This window comes from Opisthocomus hoazin, chromosome W, assembly GCF_030867145.1.
Source record: "Opisthocomus hoazin isolate bOpiHoa1 chromosome W, bOpiHoa1.hap1, whole genome shotgun sequence".
In the NCBI taxonomy this organism is placed as follows: domain Eukaryota; kingdom Metazoa; phylum Chordata; class Aves; order Opisthocomiformes; family Opisthocomidae; genus Opisthocomus; species Opisthocomus hoazin.
In genome coordinates this window covers 2,137,350-2,150,097 of record NC_134453.1, presented here as the reverse complement: position 1 = coordinate 2,150,097, position 12,748 = coordinate 2,137,350, and the positions used below count along the sequence as shown (strand labels likewise).

General features: G+C 49.2%; 1 protein-coding gene across 1 annotated transcript in view; it reads left to right on the top strand.

The window, feature by feature from the left end:
• The window catches only part of LOC142365643 (netrin receptor DCC), a 678,995-nt gene that overhangs the window by 296,170 nt on the left and 370,077 nt on the right, over window positions 1–12,748 (top strand). The window contains exon 3 of the mRNA XM_075446652.1: window positions 8,957–9,241. Coding sequence (XP_075302767.1) covers window positions 8,957–9,241 — 285 coding nt within the window. The remainder of the gene's footprint in view (window positions 1–8,956; window positions 9,242–12,748) is intronic.

The window sequence follows — 12,748 nt, the reverse complement described above, 5'->3', positions numbered from 1 at the left end:
GTTGAGACGCTGCTGGAGTTTTGAAGCCTAAACTCTCCCCTAAATCCTCTCTTGTGTATCTACTTACGTACATACTGTTACGGAATCACAGAATGGTCAGGGTTGGAAGGGACCTCTGTGGGTCACCCAGTCCAACCCCCTGCTGAAGCAGGGTCACCCACAGCAGGCTGCACAGGACCTTGTCCAGGCGGGTCTTGAATATCTCCAGAGAAGGAGACTCCACCACCTCCCTGGGCAGCCTGGGCCAGGGCTCCATCACCCTCACAGGGAAGAAGTTCTTCCTCATCTTCAGCTGGAACTTCCTCTGCTTCAGTTTGTGCCCATTGCCCCTTGTCCTGTGGCTGGGCACCACTGAGAAGAGTCTGACCCCGTCCTCCTGACCCCCACCCTGTAGATATTTGTAGGCATTTCTAAGGTCCCCTCTCAGCCTTCTCTTCTCCAGGCTGAACAAGCCCAGCTTCCTCAGCCTCTCCTCCTAGGAGAGATGCTCCAGTCCCCTCACCATCCTCATAGCCCTCCGCTGTTGCTTTTAAGTCAGCTATAAAGCCCATGCCTTGTTTCTTTGACTTTGGTATGAGTTGACCCAGCACAGAGATTCCCTCCAAAGCCGTGCTACTATCTGAGGTCAATGAAGTTGTTCTCCCAAAAGGGCAGCGGAGAGAGGAGTGCAGGGCTGCCCCTTTCATCTTGGCGACAGGGCTCGGAGGGCTGTCTGAAGACTTAGAGGACATCACAGCAAGAAATGTCAAGATGCGTTTTCCAGCACGATAGTTGAATGCTAAATACAAGTTGCAGAAATAATTGTCTCGCCCTTCAATGCGTAGGCTGAAAAAGCTCTCGCAGTTTGACTCTCCTGAAACGAGGCCAAATGCTTTGTTTGGCTTGGAGTTGGGGAGGAATCTGGCTGGAAGCATCTCAGCGGCTTTCACTCCGCTGGCACAAAGCATGACGAGTCACTCCTCGGTCCAAAAGCAGCAAGACCTGTGCTGGGAGGACAGCAGAAAAGCATGTGAAGTAGGTAAATTTTTGGACACTTGTTGGATGAATATTAAACAGAAGAGTGTCTGTTGAAACCCTTCCTTTATTGGATTATTTTTGGGGCATCTGGTGATGGTGGTCCCTAAGGTTTCTTTGAAGGAAGCACTTTTTCTTACCCCTCTTCAGCACAGCCCTTGGGTTTGAAATGTACTTTACAAAGACTGTTCTCCTTTCTGCTGGAAAAACTGAGAACTCAACATGAGCCCACACTTTCCTCTCCTGCCTTGGCTGTCCCTGAGTGGGGTTGTAGTTCGGGGGTACCCCGAAAGAAGCTCCCACTCGGTTTTATGGGAAGGAAGGAAATGCTGATGCAGTTACGGAAGAGCTTGGGAAAGCCTGGTTTGAACCCCTGCTTGGATTTCTCTTGTGACCTTGAGCAAATTGGTCACTGTAGTGTCTTCAGAAGTGCCTTAGAAGCTCGAGGAGCCGTTCTCAGTTAGAAGCCGCCACGTTTCACAAGCTATTGGGGTGCCACTTTCTGTGGCTTTCCTGCCTTTCGGTATTTTCACCTGTGTCTTAGACTCAGTTCTTAATCTATGAAAATGAAATAATATCTCTTGTTTACATAAGAATACAAATCGAAGACTGTGGTGGGCTCAGATATTATATTATATACACACTTATGTCATAATTAGTTGAAAGAAGCGTGTACGTCACTGTAACTAGCTGTGCTTGAGTTAATCTGGAGCTATTTGGACTTGCCTGCTGCTGTGCTTCACGAGTAATTACTTGGATCTCAATACACAATTTCACAAAATCCCAGCATGGTAGGGTTTGGCAGGGACCTCTGTGGGTCACCCAGTCCAACCCCCTGCCCAAGCAGGGTCACCCACAGCAGGCTGCACAGCACCGCGTCCAGGCGGGGCTTGAATATCTCCAGAGGAGGAGACTCCACAGCCTCCCTGGGCAGCCTGGGCCAGGGCTCCATCACCCTCAGAGGGAAGAAGTTTTTCCTCACATTCAGCTGGAACTTCCTCTGCTTCCGTTTGTGCCCGTTGCCGCTTGCCCTGTCGCTGGGCACCACTGGAAAGAGTCTGGCCCCATCCTCCTGACCCCCACCCTGCAGATATTTGTAGGCATTTCATTGCCAAGCCACGGTTGATCCTTATCTTGTGCAGACAGGGCTGTAGACCAGAGTCATCCTTGCTGGAGTCCAGTTTCTCAAATCAAACTTCCAAGGCTTCAAAGCGTTCCTGTTGTCCCTTTGGTGGCAGCTGCCGATGCTCAGCAGCACGGGCGGCTGCGTTTGGGTGTCTCCACGTGGTGGATTACAAACGGGTTGCTGCGGGAAGAACACCGGGGAAAACAGAAGATGGCAAATCGGAGTTGTGTAAGTTTATTTGTGAGGATGCTGTGTTGCTGTCTTTCTCCAAAACTCTCGGGTACTTTTCAATATCTCATTTTTTTGATGGAACAGTTCAGGATACAGAATCACAGAGTCACAGAATGGTCGGGGTTGGAAGGGACCTCTGTGGGTCATCTAGTCCAACCCTCCTGCCGAAGCAGCGTCACCTACAGTAGGCTGTAGAGGACCTTGTCCAGGCGGGTCTTGAATATCTCCAGAGAAGGAGACTCCACAACCTCCCTGGGCAGCCTGGGCCAGGGCTCCGTCACCCTCAGAGGGAAGAAGTTCTTCCTCATCTTCAGCTGGAGCTTCGTCTGCCTCAGTTTGTGCCCGTTGCCCCTTGTCCTGTCACTGGGCACCACTGAAAAGAGCTTGGCCCCATCCTCCTGACACCCACCCTACAGATATTTGTAAGTATGTATTAGGTCCCCTCTCAGCCTTCTCTTCTTCAGGCTGAACAAGCCCAGCTCCCTCAGCCTTTCCTCATAGGAGAGATGCTCCAGTCCCCTCACCATCCTCGTAGCCCTCTGCTGGACTCTCTTCAGTAGCTCCTCATCTTTCTTGAACTGGGGAGCCCACAACTGGACAGAGTATTGCAGATGGGGCCTCACTAGGGCAGAGTAGATGGGAAGGAGAACCTCCCTCGACCTGCTGGCCACACTCCTCCTAATGCACCCCAGGATGCCATTGGCCTTCTTGGCAGCCAGGGCACACTGCTGGCTCATGGTCAACCTGTCGTCCACCAGCACTCCCAGGTCCCTCTCCACAGAGCTGCACTCCAGCAGGTCAGCCCCAGCCTGTACTGGTGCATGGGGTTGTTCCTCCCCAGGCGCAGGACCCTGCATATACGTGACGTGGTCCATATCGTCGTTACCCCTAATTTATGTTCTTTCAAACAGCCGTGTTAACTTCCAGTTAATTTTGCTTGTGTGCATCTCTAGAGTCAGGAGCAATCAAGGCAACCCTATGCTCACCTTGTAAATCATAAGCATTCCCAATTAGTCCCCTAATTAGGTAACCCCCATGGGTTCCCCATCCGGGTGAAGGCAGGAGGGGTTCCTCCCTGCCTGGCAAGAGGAAAGCCCCACTCTCTGCACCGAGTCATTAGGAAGCCTTGGGAGATGGGCTGGCTAATTTAGGCATAAAGGACACATTAATAATGCTGCTTGTATATTTTTACCTTGGGCATGTGAAGTTGACGAAAATTGAGTGCTAATAAGGCAGGACCATTAGTGGTCACCATGCCGGTGGCTGAAGCGAAGAGAGCAGCTGGAAAATGGGACTGTAAAACAAATTAGCGTCTCCTTGCTAAGATTTTCTATTTCTTCTGGCGTGCTTTGAGGTGGTGGCTGAGCATCATTGAAATACCCAGCTCCTAGCAGGGCGAGGTATTTCCAATACCAGACACAAGTTTGAAGAGGGGTTGAACTCTTCTCCAGTTGGAAATAGGTGGTAATAAATAAGCCTGCGGTGACTTGATGTGTCGTCTCCGGGTCTCGTCTGCGTTTGAGACACCAGGCGAGTTTCCATCCTTGCCTGGTCAGGCAAGTGGGCACCTTCTATGCTTCCCACCGAGGTGCATTTTGTGGCAGATTGGTTTAACTGCTATCTATATAAACCTCAACTGCCCAAATTTCATGTATAAAACATGCCAAGGCACAAAATATCGTATTAATATCCATTTTATTGTGGTCTTCAAATCTCTCCCTTTAAATCCTTGTCATTAGGCTGACAGCCGGTCCTAGGAATGGTTGCCTGGTACCGTGCCGCACGAATTCCCTGGCTGGCAATATTGCTGCCTGTAGATACACCAGCAGGCTGTGCTGCCATTCAGTGTGACCTGGACAGGCTGGAGAGTTGGGCAGAGAAGAACCTGATGAGGTTCAGCAAGGGCAAGGGCAGGGTCCTGCACCTGGGGAGGAACAACCCCAGGCACCAGTACAGGCTGGGGCGGACCTGCTGGAGAGAAGCTCTGTGGAGAGGGACCTGGGAGTGCTGGTGGATGACAGGTTGACCATGAGCCAGCAGTGTGCCTTGGCTGCCAAGAAGGCCAATGGGATCCTGGGGTGCATGCATTAGGAGGAGTGTGGGCAGCAGGTCGAGGGAGGTTCTCCTTCCTCTCTACTCTGCCCTGGTGAGACCCCATCTGGAGTGCTGTGTCCAGTTCTGGGCTCCCCACTTGAAGAAAGAGGAGGAGCTACTGGAGAGAGTCCAGCAGAGGGCTATGAGGATGGTGAGGGGACTGGAGCATCTGTCCTATGAAGAGAGGCTGAGAGAGCTGGGCTTGTTCAGCCTGGAGAAGAGAAGGCTGAGAGGGGACCTTAGAAATGCCTCTGAATATCTGCAGGGTGGGTGTCAGGAGGACAGGGCCAAACTCTTTCCAGTGGTGCCCAGTGACAGGACAAGGGGCAATGGGCACAAACTGAAACAGAGGAAGCTCCAGCTGAAGATGAGGAAGAACTTCTTCCCTCTGAGGGTGACGGAGCCCTGGCCCAGGCTGCCCAGGGAGGCTGTGGAGTCTCTTTCCCTGGAGGTATTCGAGACCCACCTGGACGCGGTGCTGTGCAGCCTGCTGTGGGTGACCCTGCTTGGGCAGGGGGTTGGGCTGGGTGACCCACAGAGGTCCCTTCCAACCCCGACCATCCTGTGATTCTGTAATTAATTTTTTTGTTTTTTTTTTTACCCCCACTCCCCAATGAACTCTTCTAAATCCGAAATCTGAGTGTCCAGCCTTTCAGCATCCGTTTTATCTCCTCTGAGGTGCGCGGATTCGAGTCCCATGAGTTGGGCTTTGCAACAAGAAGGGGAATGGTTGATGTAGCTCCCGTTTCCATGAATTCACCCGAACACCGCGTCTGTGCTGGGGTTATTTGGCGAAGGCTGTAGGTCTTGGTCTCGTATCTCTGCTGCGCGTGGCTCGGTGCAAATCTTTTCAGAATTGTAGGTGGGAGCTAGCAAACAAAAAAAAAAGAACATAGAGTAAGTAAAGTGTAGCACCTCTCTGGAAACCAGCCTGTGGAAGAGAGAATTAGCTGTTTCTAAAATATTTACATTTGCAGATTCACTCACCCATGAGCTCTCTTCGCTGTTTTTCTGAAGCGAGCAGAAGGAAATCACTTTTTTTCATTACCTCGGTTTCTTGCCCTTCAGCTATTATGTGAATTGAAAGTGGGGGGTGAAAAAAAAAGTCTTGATGTTAAGTAACCTTGCAGCCTTTAATTTGAAACAAACAAAGCATTTAAAGCAGCCCTTCTCTGGGGGATTGTACTGAGTGCTGCTAAATTGCGGAATATTTAATAGCTAGCCCTGAGGTCTGTCCCCCAAATGATAAGCCATTTTATTAAGTGAACTTTAATTGCTGAATAATTGGGTCTTCTCGAAGGGAAGATGGGGATCCCGATAGGCTGCCGGCCGGGCTGCGTGGTAAATCGGCGTCGGGTACCGCTTTCAATGAAGTTTCCTAAGCAGGTCTGGGTGTGATGTGGGGAGTTGCCTCTGCCACCCTTTGGCTGCGTCGCTGAGGAGCTGCAAGGCTTCATTCCGGAGTCTCGGAAAGTGGCTTTGTCAGGATCTGTTTGCTGCCAGCTCTCGACAACCCGAATCACAGAAAGTTCAGGGCTGGAAGGGACCTCTGTGGGTCACCCAGCCCAACCCCCTGCCCAAGCAGGGTCACCCACAGCAGGCTGCACAGCACCGCGTCCAGGTGGGGCTTGAATATCTCCAGAGAAGGAGACTCCACAGCCTCCCTGGGCAGCCTGGGCCAGGGCTCCGTCACCCTCAGAGGGAAGAAGTTCTTCCTCATCTTCAGCTGGAACTTCCTCTGCTTCAGTATATCCCCATTGCCCCATCTATGTAGCTTCCAAAACTGTCTTTAAAGTAAATTGGCGTAAGCCAGGAGAGCTGTAAAGACCCAGTGATAGTTTGAAGATCTCCTATATTATGGTCCATCAGAGAGATGAACAAATTCTGAACATAAGCTTGGAAAAAGGCAATTAGTATCTTTTCACTGAGGCACAGCAAAAGGTTTTTTGCAACTTCCCAATCTATTATGCGTGGATTTTATTATCTTTTGTTAAACTTTAAAAGTAAAAGATTTGGGATCCCTGCAGAAAGGGAAGGGGTGCAGAGACTGGGCAAGGCCTGAGCCGGCTGTGCGCGGGGCCATGGTGGATAGAGTGCTGCCTTGGAAAAAGTCGTCCCTCCATGGAGATTGTTTTAGTCCTAGGTTTTACAGTAAATTGTTAGATTTATCTGTCTTTCATCCTTTAAAAATGAACAGTTTTCAACAGCTTTCCATCACTGTTCGCACTGCGTTGATCTTCAATATTTTTTTTTTTTCTTCTCTGAAGTGTTGAGTGCTTCTATTTTCCTAGCTTGCAGCAGCTTTGCTGGGGGTGAAAAGCTGTCACTTGTGCGTCTGTGCCAATAGCTCGGCTGAAAAGTAGCATCCTCACTGCAAGGGGGACGCTTGCGTGAACGGGGTTGGGAACCTTTTCTTCCCTCGCTTTGTTCACAGGGATCACTGGTAAACCCGGCAGCTGGGAAATACCATTGCCCACACAGCAGTAGGGTCACTTAGGCTTTTTTTTCCGCGTGGAAATGCAATTAGGAAGCCTTTACTGGGCCAGTTTCGGTCTTGCTGTAGATCTTCCCCACGTCAGCTCGTTGGGAGCGCTTCACCGTCTTGTGAGGTCTCATCCTCACCGATGCCCTGGGAGGTAGGAGCAACGCGTTTGAGGAGAACAACCGAGGCAAGAGAAGGGTGGCCAAAATCACACCAGAAAATAGGTGTTTGAATCAGATGATTAACTCAGGGCTCCCACCCAAATGTCTTTTTTGGTATGTGAGGATCCTCTAGTACATGGCTTTTGTTGAAGGTTTTTGGTGGTGTTTTGATGTCTGGAAAGTCAGGATCTTTATTTTTTGCTTCCTCAGCTTCTTAATGGCCTTTACTGGCAGCTCCTGTTTGAAAGTCTTCTCTGTGTGCTGGCTGATATAGTCTATAACGGGCTGGGGCAGGTAGAGTTACTCCTTGGGACCGGCCAGGACCGTCTGTGTGGACATCCAAATGTGTCCACACCATCTCCAGCACATCCCTCATCCAAGTGGTTGCTTCACCCTATCTTCCTCATTTGTCTTTGTCATGCTTGGCCACAAAAATGGTTATTTGGGAGATTTGTTTCCCTTTTTTTTCTTTTCTTTTCCTTATTTGTAAGTTTACCTATGCTATTAGTAAAGCAATAGTTTTGCTGGGGAATAAAGTCCATGATTTGCTGGGGTGCGTTAAGAGGAGTGTGGTCAGTAGGTCAAGGGAGGTTGTCTTCCCCCTCTACTCTGCCCTAGTGAGGCCCCATCTGCAGTACTCTGTCCAGTTCTGGGCTCCCCAGTTCAAGAAAGATGAGGAGCTACTGGAGAGAGTCCAGCGGAGGGCTATGAGGATGATGAGGGGACTGGAGCATCTCTCCTATGAGGAGAGGCTGAGGGAGCTGGGCTTGTTCAGCCTGAAGAAGAGAAGGCTGAGAGGGGACCTAATAAATGCTTCTAAATATCTTCAAGGTGGGTGTCAGGAGGACGGGGCCAGACTCTTTTCAGTGGTGCCCAGCGACAGGACAAGGGGCAACGGGCACAAACTGAAGCAGAGGAAGCTCCAGCTGAAGATGAGGAAGAACTTCTTCACTCTGAGGGTGATGGAGCCCTGGCCCAGGCTGCCCAGGGAGGTGGTGGAGTCTCCTTCTCTGGAGATATTCAAGCCCTGCCTGGATGTGGTCCTGTGCAGCCTGCTCTGGGTGACCCTGCTTGGGCAGGGGGTTGGACTGGGTGACCCACAGAGGTCCCTTCCAACCCTGACCATTCTGGGATTCTGACATCATCACCCACTTGAATTTTGAATCTTGTAGTCTCTGTCCTGTTCTTGCAGGTTTTTCCTTGTGTGGCACGTGAAGGGATGTGGTCCTTGTGGTTTTGAACCAAGCAAGGCTGGGGCATCTGGGGGTTGTGCAATGAAAGCTCCTACCTTGGCTCTCCTGCCCTTGCGAGTCAAAATTATTTCGTGGAAAACCAGACGCAGACCGTTCCTCCTCTGATTATGTGACTCCAGTGATTTATTTATCATGGGGTTTTTGGAGGATTTTTCCTTTTATGTGGGGGAAGGGCGTCGGGAAGAAGTACAGCAAGATACGACTGTACCGTTCTCCTAGCCTCACGTAGGTTTAGTTGTGCTTTCCTTTGAGTGCCGCCCTGTTCTGAAGAGTTTGCGTTGCCTGCTAGCATAGCTGCACTTTGTGAAAGTTGTTCCTGAGTGGGTTTGTAACTAATAGGTGCAATTTCTTACTCTTGGTGTTGATAACACATCTTTTCTTTGCTGTTAATGAGTGTAATTTAGAAAGTGTTAGTCACCCTGCCATTATAACGATCTCCAAGTAGTTCTCAGAATGTTGCGTCATTTTTTATTTATTTTTTTTAAACCAGCATCGTTAACAAATTCCAAATCAGTGTGGAAACACAGTGTGCAGCTTCTATTTTCAGCAGCTGTATAACTGTCTTTTTTTTCATTATTTTTGCTTGTGTTTGCAGGACCGCTGAGGTTTCTTTCCCAGACCGAATCTGTCACGGCGTTTGCAGGGGACACCGTTCTGCTGAAGTGCGAAGTCGTCGGGGAGCCCATGCCCGTGGTGCACTGGCAGCGGAACCAGGAGGACCTGTTCCCGAGCCCGGGCGACACGCGGGTGGCCGTCCTGCCCTCCGGAGCTCTGCAGATCAGCAGGGTTCAGCACGGGGACAGCGGGATCTACCGGTGCCTGGCGAAAAACCCAGCCAGCTCCAGAACTGGAAATGATGCAGAACTCAGAATTTTGGCAGGTAGGAACCGCACCCTTCCATACCACCTTTTTCTCTTCTCTGGTCGTGTCCTTTGGTTCTCTGAAAGAGCAGTTGCTCCTCTTGGGGCTGCTAGGCAGATTTAGCCCACTTTCTTTCCAGTCACTTCTACAAGCTTCCAAGTTCTTCTTCACATGGAAGAGCCTGGAGACATTTAGAAGCAGTTGGATGCAGAGGGTGAGGAGTTGACACCTTAGAAAGGCATTCATGCTGCCTAACTAAGAACTTCTTCCCTCTGAGGGTGATGGAGCACTGGAACAGGCTGCCCAGAGAGGCTGTGGAGTCTCCTTCTCTGGAGATATTCAAGACCCGCCTGGACAAGGTCCTGTGCAGCCTGCTGTGGGTGACCCTGCTTTGGCAGGGGGTTGGACTGGGTGACCCACAGAGGTCCCTTCCGACCCCTACCATTCTGTGATATGAAAGTGGTCTCTTTTACATGGTCAACGGAGAGAGACAAGTATTTTCCATCTCATGGTGTTGGTGAGAACACTGGAATTACTGTCCCAGAGCACGCTCTGGAAGGGTTCCTCCTGCTTCATTGACTGAAAGGGCAATCTGGTGGGACTAGCTGCTGGATTTACCTACTCAAAGTTGGGCTCCTTGGATACTTCAGTGCTTGGCGGGATCTGCCAAGTTGCATATGCTGCAGTTTGGGATCCACCACAGTTGGACTGTGACGGGTAATGTTCCTAAGTTCATGGCCAAGTGAGCATCTTGCTCTCCCTCTGAATAAACTCATCAGCTAGATAGGTGGTTACTACTGCTGTTGGGTATCAGCGACTGAGCACCAGAAGAGTGGTCTGAAGAAGGTATTCCTGCAAAATCTCCTTCCCTTCTAGTTCTGCACAATAACACATAACCACTAATTAAATGGGACAGAGATGGTGTATTTTTAGAAATTTCTTATATATGCGTTTTCTAGATGCATGTTGTTGGCTCGCATGATTTCTCACTAAGTGAGAGGTAACTGAGAGACTTCTGCAGTGGTCCAAATGCTGTAGAAATTAGGAAGGCCAGGTTCAGTCCTAGGGAAGTGTCCACATAGCGACAACATGTGAAACTTGAGTTCATCCTTACTTCTAGGAGTGGTTTGTAATAGCTCTGGGATTTATTGCCGCGGAAATTGGGTGGATTATAGTTTCTTCTGCGTTTGTGATTTGACACCGAAGGAAACAAGCCAAACGCCCACCAACACCTTCTTCCCTTTCCCAGTTTCGGTTCCTCATGCGTTGGGCAACGCTGGGCGTTCCTGCCTCTGCCCTTATTAATATCAATTTGAGGGGGGAAATAGAACGGGGTTTTTTTTTTCAAGGGTCTTGATTTTAATCAAGCACATCACAAAACTTTGTGTTTTAGACCTGGAGGACTCTTCTCAGCCTCCTCAGAGTATTGTTAATTTGCTGTCCATCTACACGTCTGGTCGTTTGTGGATGGACTGATGTTTCTTCCCTTGCCCAGTTTCGGTCGTTAACGTCCTGGCTAAATGGTCTTTCTCAGGCTGTCTCTAGGACGAGAGGGGAATTAATTTATCTCTTCCCAGCATCTTAAAATTTGATACCAGGGAAACACTGGAGCAAATAATGAGGGAAGCAGATAACGAGGAGCTAGTGGAGTCCATCAGACTTTGGCTTAGGGCAAGCGGCACAAGGTCTCATTTCAGGATAACACGAGCAGGCAGGAGCTCTTAGAAGAAGTGAGCGGTGCTCCTGAAACAAAAATTCAGATCTTGCCGAACCTCGTGGGGATTTCGCTCTCTTGTGCACGCTTTGATGGTTGAGAGCTGTCTGATACTTTGCTGCTAATGCTGCTGCTCCTGTTTTTGCTCGTTGGTAGAAATCTGTCTTCAGTTGCAGCTCTCCTCTCCCATAATTAGTGAAGGCAGAATACTCTTGTTGGCCTTTTTCCCCTGGTTAGTGGGGAGAAAAAAAAAGAAGAAAAGTCTTAAATCCTATGCAAAGGAATAGGCGACAAAACAAAAAACCAGCCTAGGTAGTATATCATAATTCTGTTTTTTTAAAACACTGCTTTTTCCACAGGCAGTGGTTGAGATTTGTTTGAACCCACAGCATCTCTGTCAGGATTTGTGGCGAAACGGTCCACGACGCTGGCAAATAATTCCTAATCTTCTCTAGGGCTGCCAAACAGAATGCAAGAGGAAAGGAGGAGGGATAAACTTCTTCAGTCACTTAGTTTCTGTAGTCGAAGTGCCTGTGGCTGAAATATTTGATTTGGTGTTGTGGTGGGTCTGGAGATATCTGCGTCTCCTCTTGATAGAAAAGTTCATCATCTGACATGAGTCAGGTTAGAAAAACAAAACATTGGGATGAAGAAATTCCTGATTTTCCTGGACAGAAAAGTCAAATTCACCCAGTCGGACCCAGACCTGTAGTTTAACTCGCCGTGTAAATGAAGGAATAGTCGAGCCTTTAAGCTCTGTTTGTAGAATCATGGAATGGTTTGGGTTGGAAGGGACCTTAAAGATACCACAGATATCATAGAATGGTAGGGGTTAGAAGGGACCTCTGTGGGTCATCTAGTCCAACCCTCCTGCTGAAGCAGGGTCACCCAGAGCAGGCTGCACAGGACTGCGTCCAGGAGGGGTCTTGAATATCTCCAGATCATCTGGTTCCAACCCCCCTGCGATCAGCAGGGACATCTTCCACCAGCCCAGAGTGCTCAGAGCTTGTTGCCGGAGAGAAGTGGTTTGTGGGTGCCTGGATGAGTCTTGGATGGGGAGCAAGGCACTGGGTGGGAATCTTTTACTGTGATAACTAAAAGACACTTCCCAAGTGACCGTTTGTAAGCGTGATTCCTCCATGCAGTTTGGTTCTGGCTGGGGGGAGGCTCTGGAGGGGGTGGATTCTCCCCCATAGCAAGTCAATAAAACCAGATTTTACGACCGGCTCCAGCCTCGCTGAATCCTCCGTCGGAAACCGCGTGCCTGGAGCAGTACGCAGGCCGTGTGAGAATGGGTTCTGAAGAACTTCTATGAAAAAGCCCAACGAGCCTGAGCAAAACTCTCAATGAGTTTCAAATCTGTCTGGTTTAATCTGTTGCTCTTGATATTAAGAGTAACCATCGTAGCTTTTTGGCAGAAAGCTCATTTCAAATGCACTTTTTTTTTTTCCCCACCTTTTAATTGAAGCGCTGCTCTTTTCTCTGGGGTCCAGAAGCTGAGTCCCAGGTGAAAAGTTTCAGCAAATACTGAAAACATGAGGAAATACATATTCAGATGACTACATGCGCTCACCTAATTAATTGAGAGGGGATAATGCTACTGTACAAAAAAAAAAAAAAAAACAAAACCAAACTAAAAGATCTTATACAAAACAATGCTAAGGAATTAATTCTTAGCCAAATTCATTGCTTCTGTAAATTAATGAATAACTTCCTTTGGGAGGTCTGTGCACTGCAGAAATGCGGGTGACATTTTAGAAGCGAAAGTTGAGTAGTTTGGTGCCTGAAACCTATTAATTCTCCATTTAGAAA